Source organism: Nelumbo lutea, chromosome 1 (assembly GCF_056320005.1).
Source record: "Nelumbo lutea isolate HS-2025 chromosome 1, American lotus-T2T, whole genome shotgun sequence".
Lineage (NCBI taxonomy): Eukaryota > Viridiplantae > Streptophyta > Magnoliopsida > Proteales > Nelumbonaceae > Nelumbo > Nelumbo lutea.
The window spans coordinates 193614527-193637420 of NC_142684.1; the positions used below are offsets into that span (position 1 = coordinate 193614527).

Below are 22894 nucleotides of genomic sequence, written 5' to 3' on the forward strand. Positions count from 1 at the left end.
AGATACACTGCTAGAGACCCACTTTTCTTCACAAAAAGAGTATGATCTGACTGTGTCTGAACATAGCCGAATTTAACAAGTGCAGCTCTAAATCTCTCAAACCAGGCTCTAGGAGATTGTTTGAGGCCATAAAGAGGTTTCTTCAGTTTACATACCTTTCCTTGCATATCTTTCCCTTACATTCCTGGAGGAAGACACATGTAGACCTCCTCATGTAAGTCACCATTCAGAAATGCATTCTTTACATCTAACTGATAGAGAGGCCAATCAAAGTGAGCTGCCAGAGATAAAAGAACCCTCACAGATGTCATCTTAGCAACAGGGGCAAAAGTCTCCAGATAGTCAATCCCATATGTCTGTGTGTAGCCCTTTGCAACAAGTCTGGCCTTGTACCTCTCAATAGTCCCATCAGCCCTGTATTTAATGGTAAAAACCCACTTGCATCCAACTGGATCCTTCCCTTTAGGCAAATCCACCACCTCCCAAGTACCATTTTCATGTAGAGCATCCTTCCCTTCCGTGGTACAGCTTTGGTGAGGATATCTGCCAGTTGCATATTGGAGGTGATGTATGGGAGACACACTTCTTGTGATGAGACCCTCTCTCGTGCAAAGTGTCGATCAACTTCAATATGTTTAGTCCTGTCATGCTGCACTGGGTTGTGTGCTATATTAATAGCCGCTTGATTATCACAATACAGCATCAGGGGCTTCTCATACTCAATACCCAACTCCTCAAGTAGTGATCTCAGCCAAAGAATTTCAGCCACTCCATTAGCCATTGACCTGTACTCAGCTTCTGCACTGGATCGGGAGACAACACTCTGTTTCTTACTCCTCCAAGAAACCAGGTTACCTCCCACAAGAGCACAATATCCAGAGGTAGACCTTTTGTCATCAACACTCCCAGCCCAATCGGCATCCGTATAGACTTCCACCTTCATGTGGTCATTGTTCTTGAACAGTATACCTCTACCCGGGCATCTCTTCAAGTATGCTAGTATTCTTTCTGCTGCTAGAAGGTGCGTGGTTCTAGGAGAATGCATGTACTGACTGATAACACTAACGGCATAACTGATGTCTGGTCGGGTAAGGCATAGATATAGGAACTTTCCCACTAACCGCTGGAACATAACTTTGTCTTCAAGCAGCTCCCCACTCTCTGCACTAATCCTGTGGTTCTGTTCAATGGGTGTATCTGCAGGTTTGACACCTAGCTTTCCAGTTTCAGCCAAGAGATCTAAAACATATTTCCTCTGAGAGACAAAGATCCCCTATTTAGATCTAGTAACCACAATACCCAAAAAATACCGTAGTGTACCCAGATCTTTCACCTCAAACTCTTGATGAAGGAGCTGTTTGAGGGACTCAATCTCATGGTTGTCATTTCCTGTCACCACAATATCATCAACATAAACTGCAAGTAGTGTCAGTGACGACTCCACCCTCTTGATGAACAGTGTATGATCTGACTGGGCCTGTACATAATCGAACTTCCCAAGGGCTAGTCTGAATCTGTCGAACCAAGCTCTAGGTGACTGCTTCAAACCATACAATGCCTTATTGAGCCGGCAGACCTTCTTACCTGCCTCTGTATCATAGAATCCAGGAGGCAACTGCATGTAAACCTCTTCCTGCAAGTCCCCATTCAGGAAGGCATTCTTAACATCCATTTGGTACAAAGGCCAAGTGTAGCTTGCTGCAAGAGATAATAGAACCCGAATGGTGGTCATCTTGGCTACCGGGGCAAATGTCTCCAAGTAATCTATACCATAAGTCTGAGTGAACCCTTTTGCAACTAGCCGAGCTTTGTACCTCTCAATGGAACCATCCACATTGTGCTTCACAGTAAATACCCACCTGCATCCAATTGGTTTCTTTCCTTTGGGCAAGTCAACTAGCTCCCATGCATTATTTTTCAATAGGGCATCCATTTCAACTTGCATTGCACCTCTCCACTCCGGGACTGATAGGGCTTATTGCACTGTTCTCGGAATAGGGACATCAGCAACGGAGGTGAGATAGGACCTGTAGGAGGGAGATAGGCGATCATAGGACAAAAACTGGGAGATGCAGTGGGCTGTAGATGTGGTGCAATGCCGTTTTCCTTTACGGAGGGCAATGGAAAGGTCAAGGTCATCTGTAGAGGGTGAGGTAGCAACAATGGAAGGAGTCTCTGTGGGCCCTGGGACTGCAATATCTGGACTTGGAGCCGCAGAAGAGATTGGAGCTAGCTGGGACTGCTGATGACCGGGATCAACCTGCCTGCATCGCCTGTGATAGGCTCTCAACTCCCGATCCCTTTGACCACCCTCGCTACTACAACCCTCATCACCAACTGGAATAGGTAAGGGAACAACCCCAAAGGTATTAACCCTATCCTCACTGCACTCCCCCTGAAGAAAAGGACCCAAATCTCCACGCTCACTACTCTCCCCCTGAGAAGAGACCCGAGAATAGTAGGGTGTCTCTCAAAGAAAGTGACATCCATGGATACAAACTTCTTCCCTGAGACAGGATCATAACAACAATAACCCTTTTGAGTTTGTGCATAACCAAGAAAGATGCATTTGGAGGCCTTGGGTTCAAACTTGGAGTGATGGGGACCGAGAAGCTGAACAAAACAGGTACAACCAAATGTCTTGAGGGGAATAGTGAACAACTCCTCATTGGGGTATAGAAGGGAAAAAGGAGGTTTCATATCAAGAACCCGAGAAGGAATCCGATTAATAAGATATACCGCTGTAAGGATAGCATCACCACAGAAGCGAATAGGGACATTGGAGGTAAACATAATACTTCTAGCCACCTCCAAGATATGCCTATTCTTCCTCTCTGCAACCCCATTCTACTGAGGTGTATGAGTGCAAGTGCTCTAGTGGATAACCCCATGATTAAGGAGGTACGATGCCAATGGCTTAGCAAAGTATTCCTTTGCATTATCAGATCTAAGCACTTTTATCCTGGCATCAAATTGGGTTAGGATCATTTGGTGGAAGTTTTGGGTCAGGGCAGGCACCTCATCTCATGATCGCATAAGATAAACCCAAGAAAACCGGGTGTGGTCATCAACAAATAACATAAAATACCTATACCTACCCATAGAAGGAATGTGATATGGCCCCCAAACATCAGTATGCACAATATCAAAAGAACTATTACTCATTTTATTACTCAATGAATAAGAGTTTCTACAATGTTTAGCAAACTCACAACTTTCACACTTCAACTGAGATGACTCAACAAACTCAAACAAAGTAGGAAACAGACTCTTCAAGGACCGAAAAGATAAATGACCCAATCGGTTATGCCAAAGCATAACTGGACTCACAACTTAAGAAACAAGTAACTTCTTATCCACTGACTCTTCCCGACGAGAACTCTCCCCGAGTAGATAGATCCCATTCGTCTCACAGCCAGTCCCAATCACCTTCTTCGTCTCCAGGTCTTGAAAAACACATCAGTCAGGAAAGAAAGTTACTGAGCAGTTCAAATGCTTGGTAATACTACTAACAAAAGGAGGTTAGTATCCAGTTTAGGAACATGCAAGACAGAGGACAAGGATATAGTATCCGACAATTTGATGTCACCCTTGCCAGAAATAGGGACAAGAGAGCCATCAGCTATAGATACTTTATCCCTACCAGAAGATAAGTGATAAGTATTAAACAAAGAGGGCTAGCTAGTCATATGGTCGGATGCACCTGAATCTATTACCCAACACGATTCAGTAGTACCTGGAGCGGAGGCATGGTAGGCTGAGGCTCGAGTACCTGAGTGTGCAAAGGCCGATGTGGTCGGAGCTGATGATGACTGCGGTAACTGAGCTGAACTGCCAACTTCCTTCTCCAATTGTATTAGAGCAGCCCGAACTGTAGCTAAGGTCTCTAATGGTGTGCCTCTCGTGCCAGATGAGGATGCTGAATCAATAGTCATAGCCACATGAGCATTACCCCTTTTATTTCTCAACTTTGCCGGGACCAAATGTGGATGCAGCTTCCAACATGTTTCTTTTGTGTGTTTAGGTTTCTTGCAATGCTCACACACTACATCCCTTTTATCTTCCTTCTTTCTGTCCCTTTGAATCACCCTTTGTTTTGGGTTTGACAGCTACCAAGGCAGGTGTAAGCGGCTGAGGTTGCATCATGACTTTCCTCCTGGTCTCTTCATTGTGCACTAAGGAGTATGCCTGAGAGAGGGTCACACTATCTCTGGTCAAAATCTGCTGCCTCACTATCATATTCTAAATTTAGTCCTGCCAGGAAATCAAACACTCTGTTTGTCTCGATGTGCTTTCTATGTATCTGAGCATCTTTGGGACTCTCCCACTCAAGAGTCTCTAAGTGATCAATCTCATGCCACAGGGACTTCAAGGTAGAGAAGTAGACTAACACCGGTTTCTCTCCTTGTTTAAGGGAATTCACCTCACATTTCAACTCATATGCTCTGGCAACATTAAGGGGTTGGGAGTAAGTCTCTTTCATCACATTCCATATCTCCTTGGCTGTCTTTGCTCATAAGTAATTTCGACTGATATGGGGCTGCATAGAATTAAAGAGCCATGTCATAACCAAGTAGTTTTCTTGGACCCACTTGGTGTACATAGGGTCTCCCTTGGAAGGTTCTGCCACATCTCCCAAGAGATACCCTACTTTGCTCCTTCCCCCAATAGCCATCATGGCTGATTGGTCCCATTCCAAATAGTTTGATCCATCAAACTTTACGGTTGTAATCTGAAAACCTGTCTCAGAACCACCACCATAATTGCTGTTCCCAAAACTGCCTTCCGCCTGATTCTTAAACTCCATTTTGGTCAAGAACCAGAAGTCTCAAAATTATGGTTAATACAGTCAAAACCAGCACTAGGACTCCCAACCACAGTCACAAAATCAGTATAGAACCAATTTGTACTCACGGTAGATGTGCATGAAACATGTATAAGACTGATCTGAAATTAATAACCACACACAACAGCAATAGTCCGAACTGTTTTCACCCCTTTAGAAGTGTTCGAAACCCCAAAAGAAAACTGAAAAACAGTTTGAAGAGCAATCTGATATGCTGAAGCCAATTTGAGGTTTTAATCAGTCCTAAGAGCCGTACACTCCAAACAGGTACCGTACGGATAAGGTTTGTATTAGGGTTAATATGAAACCCTAAAATTGATCAATGTTGAGGAGAACTATTAGGGTTTGCCGCAGGGATAAGATCACAAGGTTCGGCCTAATACTAGGGTTTGCCGCAGGGATAAGACAAAACCCTAGAGAATAGAGAGATAAAACCCTAGAGTGGTTCGGCCACCCTTGCTGGATAGGTCCAACCTATCTTCTCTGATGTTACAGTTGAAAAACAGTCTTAGAAGTAGGGACTGTGCTAGAAAACCAGAAAAAACTAACAAGAGAAGAATAGAGAAGATTAGAGAAGAAGAGAGAGAGAGAGAGAACTGCGGCAAGAAGGGTTAGAGGATGAGGAATTCGAACTTAATCCTCCCTCTAACACTCTAATACCTTTTATTTAAGTTAATCTTTGATAAATTACAGAGAAGCCCTTGAGTGGGCAGAAAAATACAAAAAACAGAACACTACAGAGTATGAGCCCAGAATAAGGCCCATAACAGAGAGAAACATAACATAACATGAAGTGACAGTCTATGGGCCATTCGGCCCATCTCCTCTACACTCCCCCTCAAGTTGAGCATAGATGTCAATCATGCCCAGCTTGCCAGTGTCATGATGAAGCCTTGCCTTGGAAATGCCTTTGGTGAGAAAGTCTGCCAATTGTCCTTTAGAAGTAATTAATGGAAGACACACTTCTCCCGAGGGGACTCTTTCTCGAATAAAGTGTCTATCAACTTCAATATGTTTGGTTCGATCATGTTGTATCGGGTTGTGAGCAATGTTGATGGCAGCCTGATTATCACAGTACAACATCATGGGTTTGTCATGATCAATCCCAAGTTCTTCCATTAAGGACCTTAGCCACAACAATTCCGAGACTCCATGTGCCATGGCTCTATACTCTGCTTCTACGGAGGATCGGGCCACAACAGATTGTTTCTTACTCCTCCAAGAGACAACATTACCAGCCACCAGACTGCAATATCCTGAAGTAGATCTTCTATCATCAATATTTCCAGCCCAATCAGCATCAGTATAGGCTTCAAGTTTCAGATGACCATGCTTGGTAAATAGGATTCCTTTCCCTAGAGAGCCTTTCAGATAGCACAAAATCTATTCTGTTGTTGCCATATGAGTATCTCTAGGAGCATGCATGAACTGGCTAATGCAACTGACAGCATACGCAATATCTGGTCTAGTCATGCAAAGGTACAGAAGCTTCCCAAGAAGTCTCTGAAAAACCCCTTTGTCTTCCAACAAAGTTCCATCTGAAGCTGAAAGTTTGTGACTCATATCAATGGGAGTTGCAGCTGGTCTTGCACCCAGTTTTCCAATTTTAGACAACAAATCAAGAACATATTTCCTTTGGGAAATAAGAATCCCATCCTTGGATCTGGCAACTTCTATGCCAAGGAAGTATCTCAACTCCCCCAGATCCTTAATCTCAAATTCTGTATGGAGGAAAGACTTAAGAGCCAGAATGCCTGAGGCATCATCACCAGTCACTATAATGTCATCAACATACATAATGAGATACACTGCTAGAGATCTACTTTTCTTCACAAACAGAGTATGATCTGACTGTGTCTGAACAAAGCCGAATTTAACAAGTGCAGCTCTAAATCTCTCAAACCAGGCTCTAGGAGATTGTTTAAGACCATAAAGAGATTTCTTCAATTTACATACCTTTCCTTGCATATCTTTCCCATACATCCCTGGAGGAAGACACATGTAGACCTCCTCATGTAAGTCACCATTCAGAAATGCATTCTTTACATCTAACTGATAGAGAGGCCAATCAAAGTGAACTGCTAGAGATAAAAGAACCCTCACAGATGTCATCTTGGCAACAGGGGCAAAAAGTCTCCAGGTAGTCAATCCCATATGTCTGTGTGTAGCCTTTTGCAACAAGTCTGGCCTTGTACCTCTCAATAGTTCCATCAGCCCTGTATTTAATGGTAAAAACCCACTTGCACCCAACTGGATCCTTCCCTTCGGGCAAATCCACCACCTCCCAAATACCATTTGCATGTAGAGCATCCATTTCAGTCTCCATGGCATCTCTCCATTCTGGAATCCCAAGAGCTTCTGAGACAGACCTAGGAATGGGGTTAGAAGCAACAGAAGAGAGATAAGAAAAATATGAAGGAGAAAGCAGGTCATAAGAAAGGTGTTTGGAAATGTAGTGTACAGTACACTTCCGCTTCCTTTTCCTAACAGCAATGGGGACATCAAGGTCTGGGATGGATGATTCCAAAGGGGCTGAAGCAGTACCTGTTATCTCATCTGTGATTGGGAATGTATGAGCCTCATCTGTTGTAAAGGAAACTACTTGCTCATTCCTGGATCTCTGCCTTTGATACACTTTGGGATTATGGATAGGACGAGGGGGTAAAGAAATAGGGGCACTAGGACATGAGGTATGAAGTGATTGATCCTCCTTTGACTCATTTGATGAGGATACAGGTTTGTCAAGAGACTCAACTGGGACAGGAAGAGGAGGGCAAAAACTTGTGACAGACTCTCCCCCTATGGACAATGTCCTTCCTGAGAGGAACCATAAAAAGGAGAAAGTTCATCAAAGGTAACATCCATAGAGACATGTCGGGTGCCAGTCTTTGGATCAAAACAACAATAACCCTTTTGTGTGGGGGAGTAACCAAGGAAGATGCATTTGTGGGCTTTTGGTTCAAATTTATGTCTTTGCACACTTGGAATGTGAACATAGTAGGTACAGCCAAACACACGAAGAGGAATTGGGAAGAGATCCTTGTCTGGATGAAGAAGATAGAAGAGGGATTTAAACCCTAAAACCTTGGATGGCATACGGTTTATGAGATAGGTAACAGTAAGTACAGCATCACCCCAAAATCTTGTGGGAACATGTGAGGCAATCAAAAGGCTCCTTGCAACTTCAACAATATGTCTATTTTTTCTCTCAGCAACTCCATTTTGTTTAGGGGTTCTAACACAGGAGCTTTGATGAATGACCCCCATGTTAGAGAGATATAAGGATAAACTCTTCTCAAAATACTCTTTTGCATTGTCAAATCTGAAAACCTTGATTTTTGTATCAAATTGAGTTATAACAAGCTCATGAAATTGCCTCACAAGTCTTGGGACTTCATCCCTGGATTTCATTAAGTATATCCAAGTGAATCTAGAGAAGTCATCAATAAACAAGATAAAATATCTGTAACCCCCCATAGAGGATAAGTGGTAAGGCCCCCACACATCAGAGTGCACAATATGAAAAGGAAAAGAGGAACTTTTATTGCTCACACGGTAATTTTTTCTACATTGCTTTGACAATTGACAGGACTCACAATTGAGACTGGACACACTGATTCCCTTAAACAGTTTTGGAAACAAATGGCTTAAAGCAGAAAAAGGTAAATGACCCAACCGACAATGACTCAACATAATTTGACTAACAGACTCTGAAAACGTAGAACCAAAAGCAACATTCTTGGGATGATCAAAGCATTGGCCAGGGGTGTCGAGCAAGTATATTCCATTCGCTTCATGGCCACTCCCAATCACCTTCCGAGACTTCAGGTTCTGAAACACACAGTGAGAAGGGAAAAATGTTACACAACAATTCAATGACTTGGTCAGGCTACTTACAGATAATAAGTTGGTATTTAATTTAGGCACATGAAGAGTGGAAGATAAGAGTAAGGATTTTGTAGCCTTGACAGTTCCCTTTCCAGAAATAAGGGCAAGAGAACCATCAGCTAAGGTGATTTTGTCACGGCCTGGAAGTAAATCATATGAAACAAACAAAGTGGAAAGGTTGGTCATGTGATCAGAAGCACCTAAGTCTATGATCCAAGGGGTTTTGTGATTACCTGAGGTGGATGCATGGTTAGCAGAAGCCCTTATACCTGAGTGAGAAAATGCAATGGTGGTTGGACTTACAGAAGGGATGGATGATGAAGATACACCTTCAAGCTGACTGATCATCTTTCCAAACTTCTCATATTCAGCTTTCATGGCTGCCAAGTGTGCACTGGTAGACTCAACCTCTGTATCTGTGCTTGTGGCCGCATATGCACTTCCTGTCTTTCTACTATCATTCTTCTTCTGGAATCTGATAGGTACAAGATTGGGATGCAATTTCCAACACTTGTCTTTTGTGTGTTTCAGCTTTTTACAATATTCACACACCACCTCCTTCCTTCCTGTGCCACTGTGAGCTTCTGTAACCCCTTTGGGTTTAATTCCCATATTTGCAAAATGATCATTGATACCGACTCCTTGAACCTACACTTGCCTCCTACTTTCTTCACTGCTGACCAAAGTATATGCTTGTGACAAGGAAACATCTTCCTTGGACAAGATGTTTTGCTTTGTAATGTCGTATTCAGAGTTCAGCCCTGTCAAGAATTCAAAGACCCTATTCCTTTCAACCAATTTTCTGTAGGTTTCAGCATCCTTGAGGGTATCCCATGTCACAGCCTCTATCAATTCAATCTCTTGCCATAGAGATTTCAGAGTTGAGAAGTATTTTGCAAGTGACTTCTCCCCCTGCCTTAGATTCTTCACATCACTTCTCAGTTTGTAGGCTCTGGAAACATTCAACTTCTGGGAGTAAGTTTCTGCAACACTATCCTAGATTTCTTTAGCCGAGTTCATTCATAGGTAATGTTGGCTAATCTGTGGCTGCACTGAGTTCACAAGCCACCCAATCAGTGTATAATTCTCCTGCACCCATTTCTCATAGGAGGGATCCTCCTCTGGGGGAGTTTTCTTGCTCCCAGAGATAAACCCCCACTTTCCTCTACTGCAAATATGAATTTTCACAGATTGTGTCCAAGCCAAATAATTGGTTCCATCCAATTTAACTGTAGTTACAGTCAACAAGGAATCAGTTATAGTTCCAGAATTATGTTCATATTCAGCAGTGCTCTTGTTCTCAATTTCTGAGTCGTCCATTATGAAACAGTTTCAATTAGGGTTTTGGCAAGCCTTTAAAAATGATCTGACTTCAAGGAACTCAGATTGTGTTGAAATAATAGCAAACACAGTAACCCACAAATTCAGTTCAGAACTAACAGCCGTGAGAACCAAGTTTGGTGGCAGCACTTTCAAAGAGAAGAAACCCTGATTCAGCCTTCAAGGAACAATCAGTTGGCCTCCAAACAATATGTATTCTTGGTTCCCAACAATAATTTCCCAAGGAAAACAAAGAAAGCAGTCCACAGTACCTAAGAGGACCTTTTACAAACACTATGCATGCAATAGTCAACACTTCATTGTTAACAAGTAGAAATCACTTCAAGAACACTTTGTCTAGGTCCAAGAAACAGCTGAACTAAAGTAGAGGCTTGTACTACTTAATTTAAATCAGTTTTTAGCAGTTTGGAAGCCCAAAAAACAGTCGAACAACACTTCTAGAATAACCCAGAAATCAGTCCAGCAACAGTGGGCCGAATGGAGGTGTGCTTCGAATGCTTTAACAGTCCTCCCAAATACCAAAAATAACTCAGCAAAGATCTTGAGAAAACAACTTATAGTATCTCTGGTTTGAACTTCAAACCAGGCCGAACTCTTTGCTCTTTGAGCTAGCTTCGAAAACCTTTTTCTCTGATTTCAAATAAGGCTGAAAAACTTGCTCTCTGATTCCTCCTGGTCACCGAACCCTTCTCCAAGTGTATAGAAAACATGGGCACCCTCCAATGACCTCCAAGAACCAGGCGAATGACTGTAAACATTCAGCCCTAGAACCTCCTCATGCAGTTGGCTGAACTAGAACCACATGAGGGACACGCCAAGTAACGACCCGCTCTGATACCAAGTTGAAAAACAGTCTTAGAAGTAGGGACTGTGCTAGAAAACCAGAAAAAACTAATAAGAGAAGATTAGAGAAGAAGAGAGAGAGAGAGAACTGCGACAAGAAGGGTTAGAGGATGAGGAGTTCGAACTTAATCCTCCCTCTAACACTCTAATACCTTTTATTTAAGTTAATCTTTGATAAATTACAGAGAAGCCCTTGAGTGGGCAGAAAAATACAAAAAACAGAACACTACAGAGTATGGGCCCAGAATAAGGCCCATAACAGAGAGAAACATAACATAACATGAAGTGACAGTCAATGGGCCATTCGACCCATCTCCTCTACAGTTACTTCTCTCAGAAAATAAAAGACTTACAATAGGATCCAGTTCACTGCCTACCAAGGTTACCTGAACCCTAGCCTTCTCTGATTCTTCCTAATCACCAACTCGCTGCAACTGTGGCACTTCTTCAAACAGCTGCTAATCCTCTGGAGATCTCCAAGAACCAGTTAACGAACTCTGCTTTCTCAGCTTCTAGCCTTAGATGGTTCTCATGTGGTCGGCTGGACTAGACTCACATGAGAAGCCCTAGCTCTGATACCAAGTAGAAGTTCAGGACTATTATCAGTCTTGAACCCTAATGGATTTCAGGATCGAAGATAGGAAGAAAGGTAAGAGAAAAGAAGAGGAAGAGGGAGGAGAAGCGGTAGAACACAAGGGTTGAAAGGAGGAGCAGAAGCTTGATGTCCTGCCGCCGCCACTTTAATTAATATTTATAGGTTATGCTCATTACATGGAAAGGACAAATCTGCCCTTAGTCTTTACATAACAAATAGAGCAAAAAAAAATGACTGAAATAAATAACTGAAACAACTAAATGACCAATAGCTAACCCTAGGCAGACTAGAACATCTTCTACCCTACGAACACAGTGGGACCGTAGCTGTGGGGCCCACATCAGTGTTCTCTACAAACATAACAGGTGTAGCCAAAGACACAAATAGAAACAAGAAAAAGGTCCTTGTCTGGATGAAGAAGAGTGAAGGGAGAATTAAACCCCAAAACCCTGGATGGCATACGGTTTATAAGGTAGGTAGCAATAAGAACAACATCACCCCAAAACCTGGTAGGAACATGTGAGGCAAATAAGGTACTTTTTGCAACTTCAACAATATGGGTATTTTTCCTCTCAGCAACCCCATTCTGTTCTAGGGTCCTAGCAGATGAGCTTTGGTGAATAACCCCCATGTCAGAAAGATAGCAGGATAGGTTTTTCTCAAAGTATTCTTTTGCATTGTCCGATTTGAAGATTTTAATACTGGTATCAAATTGGGTTAAAACAAATTCTTGGAATTGTTTTACAAGTCTTGGAACTTCATCATGGGATTTCATCAGGAATATCCATGGAGGGTAAGTGGTAAGGTCCCCACACATCAGAATGCACAATATTAAAAGGAACATAAGATCTTTTATTGCTCAAAGGATAACTGTTTCTACAATGCTTTGACAATTCACAAGACTCACAATGAAGACTGGACAAAATAATTCCCTTAAACAATTCAGGGAATAGATGACTCAAGGCAGAAAAAGATAGATGACCAAAATGACAATGACACAACATAATCCGACTAACAGACTCTGAAGAGACAGATCCGAGAGCAACATTCTCAAGATGATCAGTGCATTGTCCCAGAGTATCAAGCAGGTCTATTCCGTTCGCCTCATGGCCACTCCCAATCACCTTATGAGACTCCAGATCCTGAAAAACACAGTAGGAAGGAAAAAAGGTTACACAATACACAACAGTTTAGTGACTTGGTTAAACTACTCACAGACAACAGATTTGTATTTAGTTTAGGTACATGGAGGGCAGAAGGTAGGAACAAGGAAACCGTAGCCTTGATGGTTCCCTTACCAGAGATAGGGGCAAGTGAACCATCAGCTAAAGTGATTTTATCACGTCTAGGAAGTAAGTCATATGAAACAAACGAGGTAGACAGATTGGTCATATGGTCAGAAGCACCTGAGTCAATAATCCAATGGATCTTGAGATTACTTGAAGTGGTAGCATGATTGGCAGAAGCCCTTATACCTGAATGAGCAAATGCTGAAGCAGTAGAATTTCCTGAAGGGTTGGAAGGAGAGGTCACATCACTCAGCTGACTGATCATCTTCCCAAACTTTTCATATTCTGCTCTCATGGCTGCCAACTGTGCAGAAGCAGACATCTCTTCACTATTTGGCCTGGCAGCAACATTTGCACTTCCTGATCTTGTACTATCATGTTTTTTTCTGAAACCGAATGGGAACAAGATTAGGATGTAACTTCCAGCACTTGTCTTTGGTGTGCTTTGGCTTCTTGCAGTACTCACACATAACTTCTTTCTTTCCTGTGCCACCAGAAGTTCTAGCATTCCCTTTAGGTTTAATCCCCATATTAGCAAAGTGATCATTAATATCAGCCCCTTGAACGTGGACAGCTCTTCTGCTCTCTTCACTACTCACCAATGCATAAGCTTGTGACAAAGAGACACACTCCTTGGAAAGACTATTTTGTTTTGTGATATCATATTCTGTGTTTAGTCCAGTTAAGAACTCAAATACCTTGTTCCTTTCAACCAATTTTTTGTAGGTCTCTGCATCATTGGTGGTGTCCCAAGTTACAACTTCTATTAGGTCAATCTCTTGCCATATGGACTTCAGGGTTGAGAAATATACAGTAAGAGGTTTCTCCTCTTGCCTTAAATTCTTTACATCACTTCTCAATTTATATGCCCGGGCCACATTGAGTTTTTGGGAATAGGTTTCTGCAACACTGTCCCAAATTTCTTTTGCTGAATTCATCCATAGGTAGTGTTGACTGATTTGTGGCTGCATTGAGTTCACAAGCCACCCAATGACAGTGTAATTTTCTTGCATCCACTTTTCATAGGGTGGATCATCTTCTGGGGGAGCCTTCTTACTCTCGGAAATGAACCCCCACTTTCCTCTACTACATACATGAATCTTTACTGATTGTGACCATGCCAGATAATTAGTTCCATCTAGTTTAACTGTGGTCACAGTCAATAAGGAATCACTTGGAGTCCCTTGAACCAGTCCATATTCAGCACCACTTTTGTTTTCAAACTCTGAGGAGTACATCATGTAAACACTCCAAATATGATTTCAGATGACTTCTACAAGTATACTGAATAAGGACAAGCAATAACAGAGTTCAGCCGACCACAAGAAGGCAACACACTGAGTTCAGCCTTCAAGAAGTAAACAGAAACTTTTAGGCACTCAGCCGAATTACCTTTTCAAATCTGGACTTCAAGGTAAATACCACTTGATATTGCTGAAATTGCCCTTTTTACAAACACAGTGTGGGCAATAGAGACAACCCCAGTATCAAAAAGAAAAAATAGGCCTCAAGAACAGTTCGTACAGCCCCTCAAAAACAGCCAAGTATAAGTAACAATCCACAGCCTTGTTACAAGGATGTTTCGGCAGTTTTAACAGTCCAAGAAGGAGTGAAAAACAGCCCAGAAATTTCTGGGTTAAACCAGATTCAATGGCAGCCGAAGGTAGTACAGAACAACCAGAGTTTTCGTACACTTCAACAGTCCAAACACATTCGAAAGCAATACAGAACAACCAGAAGAAAACTGAACCCAGAAATCTGAGCACAACTTACAGTTTCGAGCTTCAAACCAGAACCGAGCTGTTCCCCTTCCCCTTTTTTCTTTTCTCTGATTCTTCCTGGCCACCGAACCACTTCTCCAAGAGATTCGAATCTTGGGCACTTCCAATGACCTCCAAGAATTAGGCAACACGAGTTAAGCTTCCAGCCCTAGGATATTGAAGAGAGGAGAGCTGAGAGTTCAGTAATGAGGGTCTGAGAAGAGAGTTTCGAACATACCCTCTCTCAGCACCCTAACACTATTTTATTTAAATATATTTGAATAATTACAAGGAGGCCTTTAGTTGGGCAAGAATTTACAAAGAACGTTATATTGACAGGATGGGCCCAGAATAAGGCCCATTACAGAAAAGAAACATAAAAAAAAAAAACAAGAAAGAATAAACAACCTATGTGCCATTTGGCCCATCTTCTCTAAAAAAATGAAAAAGGCTCAGCCTCTTGTTCTTTTCCCTTTAATCTCTTAAAAATTTTTATTAATATGAAACTCTTGCCTTGGTTGCTAAAAATTTTCTTACATGCAATTCTTCTATTAAACTATAACATTGCAGATTCTTTAGCAAAGGGAATGAGTGACAAGAACAGTTTATTGTGGGGAGCTCCAATACCTGGGATAGAATTCTGACAAAGTTTTGATTATATGCAGTAGATTTTAGGTCCTCATCTCTGCCTCAAGGAGATTAGTATTTTTCCCCACTACAATAACATCCCAAGCATTGTTACTGACTAAGATAGTTTGGGGTTGAAAGCCGGTTTTCTAATCAAATTGATCATTTAGGCTTTAAATTTAGGTAACCTAGATGATATGGGACGGAAAGGAGTTCAGTCAATTGGTCTTCAACCTGAAGCAGATGTATCTAATAAAGCTGTCCCTTTTGGCTTATATTTGGTTGATGTTCTAAATATTTCTCCTTTAGCTTGTTTTGGGTGGATTACATTTTTTGATTGAATGGCTAAAATGACTTTAACCTGATTAACTAGTGACTACTTCCAAAAGCTGAACATGGAATTCCAGTTTCTTCTGGGTGCTATGCTACTATGGTTGCCTCTTGACCTCGGTAAACCAAGTTAATTAGCCTTGATTTACTTGTTTTTTCTTTTACCCTGGCACACTATATTCTGCATCAAATTGGTATATTTAGATTTCATGTTTCAATTAATGGCATACCACTCCACTTTCAGTGAACACTATTGCCTTTTTGCCTTGTCTTTTCACCTTTATAATTCAACGTCTTTTCCTGTTAAATTTTAATTGTCAATTTCCATATGCAGATTTCTGAAATTAAAATGGCAGAAATTCCAGATGTTGATCTATCTTGTTTAGGGGTTACAGTGTATGGAAACTTCAGTGTGGAAGTAATCGACCCAGTTTCTGACTATTTGGAACTAATGGAGGTATTTCATGAGAACCACATTTCTTTCCATAACTAAATGCCTCTTCCTGTTTCATTTTTCTTAGGAGTTGTATGTAATTCGCTATGTGCAGAATGTGTTTGATTTTCAGCTTATTAGAGGTCTTCTCTGTCGATCAGATTTCAGGTAGCATTTTGCATCTTAAAATCTTATGGTAAAACTATTTCACATTCTTAAATAGTTCAGGAAGCTTGTAGTTATCACTTTGGTTTTCTTATTTTGTTTATTTTCTAATTATCTGGACATTTTAGAAATATATATTACAGGGAGAGGTACTTCTTTTTTCCCAAAAAATTTTTTGTGGCTGTCTTCCTATGCTCTTCATTTTTCTTCTGATTTGATCTTGTGATTTAGAGCTTACATTATGTTATTTATTTCTTCTGTTATTATACATTACATGGTCATTTAGTGCAGTCATTATTCACACTCTTACATTGGGGGCAAATGAATTAAACCAGTTTCTGTATACCTCTACATATTATGCAATGTTTTAAAATGTGGAGGCATGACACGAGGCGTTCCACTACCTAGAGGCGTGAAGCGTAGTTCAGAATGTAAGAGGTGTAAGCCTCCTTAAGAGGAGGGGGGAGAGGAGGAAGAAGAGGATGAAAAATCTCATTTTAAAACACTGATGTTATGCATAACACCTTTAGATAGATTTTTATTGTAAGCATCATGACCTAGTTCACTACTTTTGTGTAGTAGGAATCAAGTTGTTGCATGAGGCAAAAAAAAATCATAATCAGTTAACTTTTCTTCAAGAGTTTTAGAGCTTGTTGAACTTCACATAATGTCAAAGTTGTCCAATCCTCTTCCAGGGTGTTAGTGGAAATTTTTTTAGTATAATTTCTTACATAACATAATTCATCCGATTAAACTAATAACTTGGTTGTTTTGTTATTTAAGTCCCATTCTGGAAATCATGTAGATGTTCCCTTTGAAGGGATGAGAAATCCATCGTATGGACGCCCGAATCTTGCGGAATAGAATGGGCGAATTTCAAAAATTTTTCTCCATCCTACTGAGAATCGTATTCCCTATTTTAGAAAAATCATATTTTTCAAGGATCAATCTTGAACCATAAATCGAACCAGATCTGAACAAAACAGTAGGAGAGGGATATACCTAATACGGAGAAATAATATCTCCCAACGAAGGTGTTCACGCCCAAGAAAGGATCCAAAGACTGCTCCCACTGAAGATGGCGTAGTGCAGGATGGAGCAGAATCAGTGGTGTTCTTCCCAAGAACCTAATCCTTCGCAAAAATTAGCAGGACGGCACGTGAGCACAGCTTCCTATCAGTCCCTTCACAAGAAACTGATATCAAGATCCAATCTTGATTTCTCCCACTTAACTGGAGATCGAACTAGCAGGTGAGGCGGTGGCAGGAAGGAGGCGGCAAGAAAGAATTTCGCAGGGTTGTTGAATTCTTCCTTCTGTGATTTCAGCTCTGAAGAGGATGTGAATGTATATCTACTAAAGGCTGCCGCCCCCTCCTCCTTTTATAACTTTAAGGGGATCATCTCCTAATCCCCATAGGAGTTGCTGATCCAAATCATATTTGGATCAGAATTCCCTTTAAGTGATAAGGGTAAACCCTTATCTTATCTGTAGATTAGATCAGCCTTCTCCTAATCTCATTAGGAGGTTTCCATATCTGAATCACATTTAGATCTGGACTCTCTGAGTGGATAGGGTTAAGACCCTATCCTATCTGCTAATCCAATCCTAGAATTTGCCCCTTATTTAACTCATCAAATCAGCCCAGTTTGAAATGGGCTTTTGGCCCAATAAGGTTATGTGCTCACTTAGCCTTCCAAACTACTGCCCAGTTGGGCTTCATTGTATGGCGTGGGACCCAAACATTGATCTACACATCAGTCACATGGGTTCAGCCCAGCCTTTGTTACAAGGCCTGGCCGAATACACTGTTATGGATAGTGCACCCCCTGAACCCATCACATGGGATCTATGTGCCCAACACTTACCTTAAGTGGTCCGTAGGCCAAGCCACCTTGTAACACCCAGGGATTGTGGGCAGACGCAAGATTAGCCCATCAGGCATTACCCTCAATGGTCTTACACTTAACCTCTCAGCCCACAACAATCAAACACTGCCCGACAAGAGAGGACCTCTCCCTCGGTTGCAAGGAACAGTGCTGCACTATCTACTCACATGGATCCCGGGAATTAAAACCTTTTTGCAAACGTTTGGAAACCATAATATATATATATATATACTTTTATATCTCATATAAAATATATTTTGCAAAACAAATCTCAATGATTGAAATCGGCTACCGGTAGTCTTAGTTTCCATCAGAGAGAGTGCATCCCCGATCGTTACCTTTGTCCGACAAAGGGGCTGATCCTATCACTATGATCACCCACTCAGATGAAGTCTCGGACTGTCCCAACATACCTAGGTTTTGACCCCTGCTGAGGATCTCACTGATTGGCATATCAAAGACAGCCCAATCCAACACCTAGTGCAGTATCATAATCGAGTCTAGGGGTCAGGTGTAACTTTCCAGTTTTGCCCATCAATCTCCAAGGTCCGGAGCAATACTGAAAATCTAGTCCGGTTCAAAGATTCAATTAATCCTACACTGCATGTGCCTTGGGTCTCACACTGGCGGTTGAAACAAGCCACCCCAACATTTGGCAGCACACCAGTGTCAGCCTTGGCAAGATAAATCTCCCTAGACTTATCCAACGGCTGTGAACATTTTAAACTAACACGAGTCTCATAAGTGTCTAGTTTAAGGGTATTACACAGAAACACACCATAGGAACATGAATCAAATATGTACTTTATTCATTTACAATAAATTCATGATGTACATCATTCTGATTGGAGCTTAGGGCATACAACTGTCTAACACCCTTAATTACATCTTTTCTAGGGTCAGAGAAAACCCTTTGATTCTGATTCAGAAGTACAAATGAATAGACTAAACTATGTAACATTTTTCTACAGAATTTTCCTTTTGAAAATTCTAGTATATATATTCCCTCTTTGTTGAGAGAAACACCAACAAATAAATAAACAAACATTTTATACATAACAAGTAAATAGGTATCATAAATAGTCATATTTCATCAATAAGGTTACAAATGGCCTTTAAATTGTGGTTATGTGCATTATCATGGTGTGAGAAACCATAATCAACCAAGTTTCATGAACAAGGTTGTAGATGGTTTTCCCCCTCGCACATAGGTTCATAGGTTGTGAGGAACCATAATCAGCCAAGTTTCATGAACAAGGCTATAGATGGTTGTCTCCCTCACATATGATTAAAATGAGACAAGGAGAAGGAAAAAAAAAGGAAAATAATAACAAAGAAGGAAAGTGTGAAAGGAGTATAAGGAAAAACATAAGTCTAATAGAGGAAGTTGTAGGAGAATCATAATGAAGAGATGGAGGAGGAATACTGCAATCCCTACCTTCTTCTTTCTCCTCTTTTCCCTTTTCTTCCACACCACAACCTTCTCTTCTTTCTCCTTTAGTTTGTCTCTTGTTGATGTAAATTCTATCAATTGAGTAGAATTAGCCAACAAAGTGGCATTAGCCCCTTCTCCTTGTAAGAGAGGGATTTATATAGAGGAGGGAGGTGGTTAAGTATTCCCCACTCCTCTCTTCTTAGAGTGCCAAGTGTCACCCCACTTAAAATGGGTTAAGGAGGGAAAATAAAACTCTTCCTTCCTAAGGTGACAAGTGTCCCCCCACTTAAAGTGGGTTAAGGAGGGAGAAGAAAACTCTCTCCCCTAGGATGACATGTGTCCCCCCACTTAAAGTAGTTAGAGGAGGGAAAATAACTCTCCCCTAGGGTGACATGTGCACCCCCGCTTAAAGTGGTTAGAGGAGGGAAAATAACTCTCTCCCCTAGGGTGATATGTGTTAGACAGTTTTTGTATGCCCTTAGCTTCAATCTGATTTGATGTACTTTTGTTATTTAGTGGAAATAAATAAAGTGCATGTTTGATTCATGTTGTTTGGTTTAATTCTGTGTAAAACCCTAAAACTGGACATTTATAGAGACTCGCGTTAGTTTTAAATGTTCACAGCCGTTGGATAAGTCTGCGGAGATTTATCCTGCCAAGGCTGATACTGGTGTGCCACCAAGTGTTGGGATGGCCTGTCTCAGCCACCAGGGTAAGACCCGAGGCACATGCAGTATAGGATTACTTGAATCCTTAAACCGGACTAGATTTCCAGTATTGCCCTGGACCTTGGAGATAGATGGGCAAAACTGGAAAGTTACACCTGACCCCTAGACTCGATTATGACACTTCACTAGGTGTTGGATCAGGCTGCCTTTGATATGCAAATCAGTGAGATCCTTAGCGGTGATCAAAACCTGGGTATGTTGGGGCAGTTTGAGAATTCATCTGAGTGGGTGATCATAGTGACAGAATCAGCCACTTTGTCGGACAAAGGGTAATGATTGGGAATGCACTATCTCTGATGGAAACCAAACTGCCGGCAGTTGATTTCAATTGTTGGAATTTTGTTTTGCAAAATTAATATATTTATATATATATGTACGGTTTCAAATTGTTTGCAAATGGTTTTAATTCCCGGGATCCATGTGAGAGGAGAGTGCGGCACTGTTCCTTGCAGCCGAGGGAGAGGTCCTCTCTTGTCGGGCAGTGCTTGATCATTAAGGGCTGAGAGGTTAAGTGTAAGACCATTGAGGATAATACCTGATGGGCTAATCTTGCACCTGCCCACAGTCCCTGGGTTTTTATAAGATGGCTTGGCCCAGGGACCACTTAATGTAAGTGTTGGGCCCATAGGGTCCATATGATGGACTCAAGGGGTTCATTGAGTTTTTCAGTGAATTCGGCTAGGCCTTGTATTAAAGGCTGGGCCGATCCCATGTGGCTGGTGTGTAGATCAATGCTTGGGTCCCACGCCATACAAAGAAGCCCAACTGGGCAGCAGATTGGAAAGTAATTAGACACTGAACACTTAATGGGCCAAAAGCCCATTTCGAGGTGGGCTGATATGATCACCCATCCTTGGGGCGAATCTGAGATTAATGTTAGTAAAAGGATTGGGCCTTTAGCCTTATCCACTCTTGGAGACCAAATTCAAATTAGATTTGAATCTGGTAACCTCCTGATAAGATCAGGAGTAAGCTAACTTTATCTACAGATAGGATTAAGATTATCCCCTATCCAAATACTGATTTGGATTGGGATAACTCCTAATTAGGAGGTTTCTTAATCAAGAAGAAAGGAGGAGAAACCCTAACCAAAAAGGAGAGAAACACAACAGTTTTCGAATCAAGAAAAATAGCAAGAAAGGTTCCTGCGAATTGAGATCAGATCTCATACTCCAGAAAAAGAAAGAAGAAGCAGTTCAGCTTTTTCGCTTTTGGAGTTCTCCTCCTGCCGCCGCCATCTGTTTTTGCAAGATTAGATCTTTGCAGAGAAAGAAAGTCAAGAAATCTGTTCTTGACATCAGTCTTGCAAAAAAGACTGAAAAAGATTCAGTGTTTAGTACTTCCAGAGGATTCTTGTGAAGGATCCAGTGTGTAGGACGCACTCTGCTGGTTCTGTTCCATCCACAGCTGTGTCATCTTCAGCAGGAACGGATCTTGGAGCATTCTTTGGGCGTGAACACCAACTTTGGGAGATAGTGCTTCTCCGGATCAGGTATATTCCTCCCATTTGTCTTTTGGTACAGATCTGGTTTGATTATGGTTCAAGTAGGATCCTTGAATATTGTATTCTAAATTTAGGGAATATGATTCCCAGTTGGGAGAAGGTAGGAAATTTTTGAAATTCGCCCACCCATTCCGCAACCTTTATGGCGTCCATTAGATGGATCCTACCATTCTTTCAATGTGTCCCCCCCTCCCCCTCCACTTCAAGTGGTTAAAGGAGGGAAAATAGCTCTCTTGTTAGAATAGGACAAGTGGCGTCCCCTTATAAATAAGTGGGACACCTGACAAGAAATTAATTAATATCGATTAATCTTTTAGGGCCTGTTGTTCCATTAAATGGGCTTTGCTGCAGGCTTATTAAATGCTTATTGCATTACAAACAAGCCCAATTAACTTGGGGCCTGTTATTCACTAAACTAGACTGTAGGCCCCTTTCTTTACTAAAATGTTTCAGCCCACCAATAGGACTGACTGGGCTTATAAGAAAACCCTTTTTCTTCTTTATTATTGTGTCTGGGAGTATCTTAATAACCTGCTCCCAGTCCAGCAAACTTAAGGACTTAACACAGGGAGAGCTTTTGTTATTTCCTCTTACATGGTGCACAATGGTATATTTCCCAACTCAAGGAAATCCTACATGAAACGTTGGGGATAACTACCAGAAATATGGTCCCTCAAGCCACTGTGTAGGGCATATCTCTTTTGAGCTCATGAGTTGTTAGAAATCTTTTTCTTGTTTTGTGAGATATGCCATCTTTTCTAGTCTTACCCTTGTTCTTTTAGAGTTAATTGTTTGCACTAAATTCAGTCCACTGATGTAGTTGCTTTTTTTGCACACAGCCAAGATCATCTCAGTCTTATCTGCCTTGAATTCCTACAAGTGTATTAATTTCTAATGTTATCATTCCTATGCTTGCAACTCATCTGGCTTCTACTTTGGTTTAGATTAGATGCAGTCTATGGTATTTTAGTTGCCTTCCTGACAGGTTCACTGAATCTGGGGTGGAATTGGCATTCATGTGTAGTGGTAGCTTCTTACCTCCTTAACTTTCTCCTTTCGTAGTGATGTATACCTCCTCATATATGGTTAATTTTCAGGGCCATATTCTTTGCCCACACTTGTTTAGAAGGGCAACAATCCTTACCTACTTATCATTGCTATCGGGTGTTACTAGAGAACTTTGCTTTTAGAAGATGCCCCAGCTAACACTTGCTCATTTCTAA

At 41.4% G+C, this 22894-nt stretch overlaps 1 protein-coding gene across 1 annotated transcript in view; it reads left to right on the plus strand.

Moving 5' to 3' along the window:
• The window catches only part of LOC148880116 (phosphoglucomutase, chloroplastic-like), an 87375-nt gene that overhangs the window by 47100 nt on the left and 17381 nt on the right, over positions 1–22894 (plus strand). Inside the window, exons 9-10 of the mRNA XM_088961956.1 lie at positions 15854–15976; positions 16068–16120. Coding sequence (XP_088818082.1) covers positions 15854–15976; positions 16068–16120 — 176 coding nt within the window. The remainder of the gene's footprint in view (positions 1–15853; positions 15977–16067; positions 16121–22894) is intronic.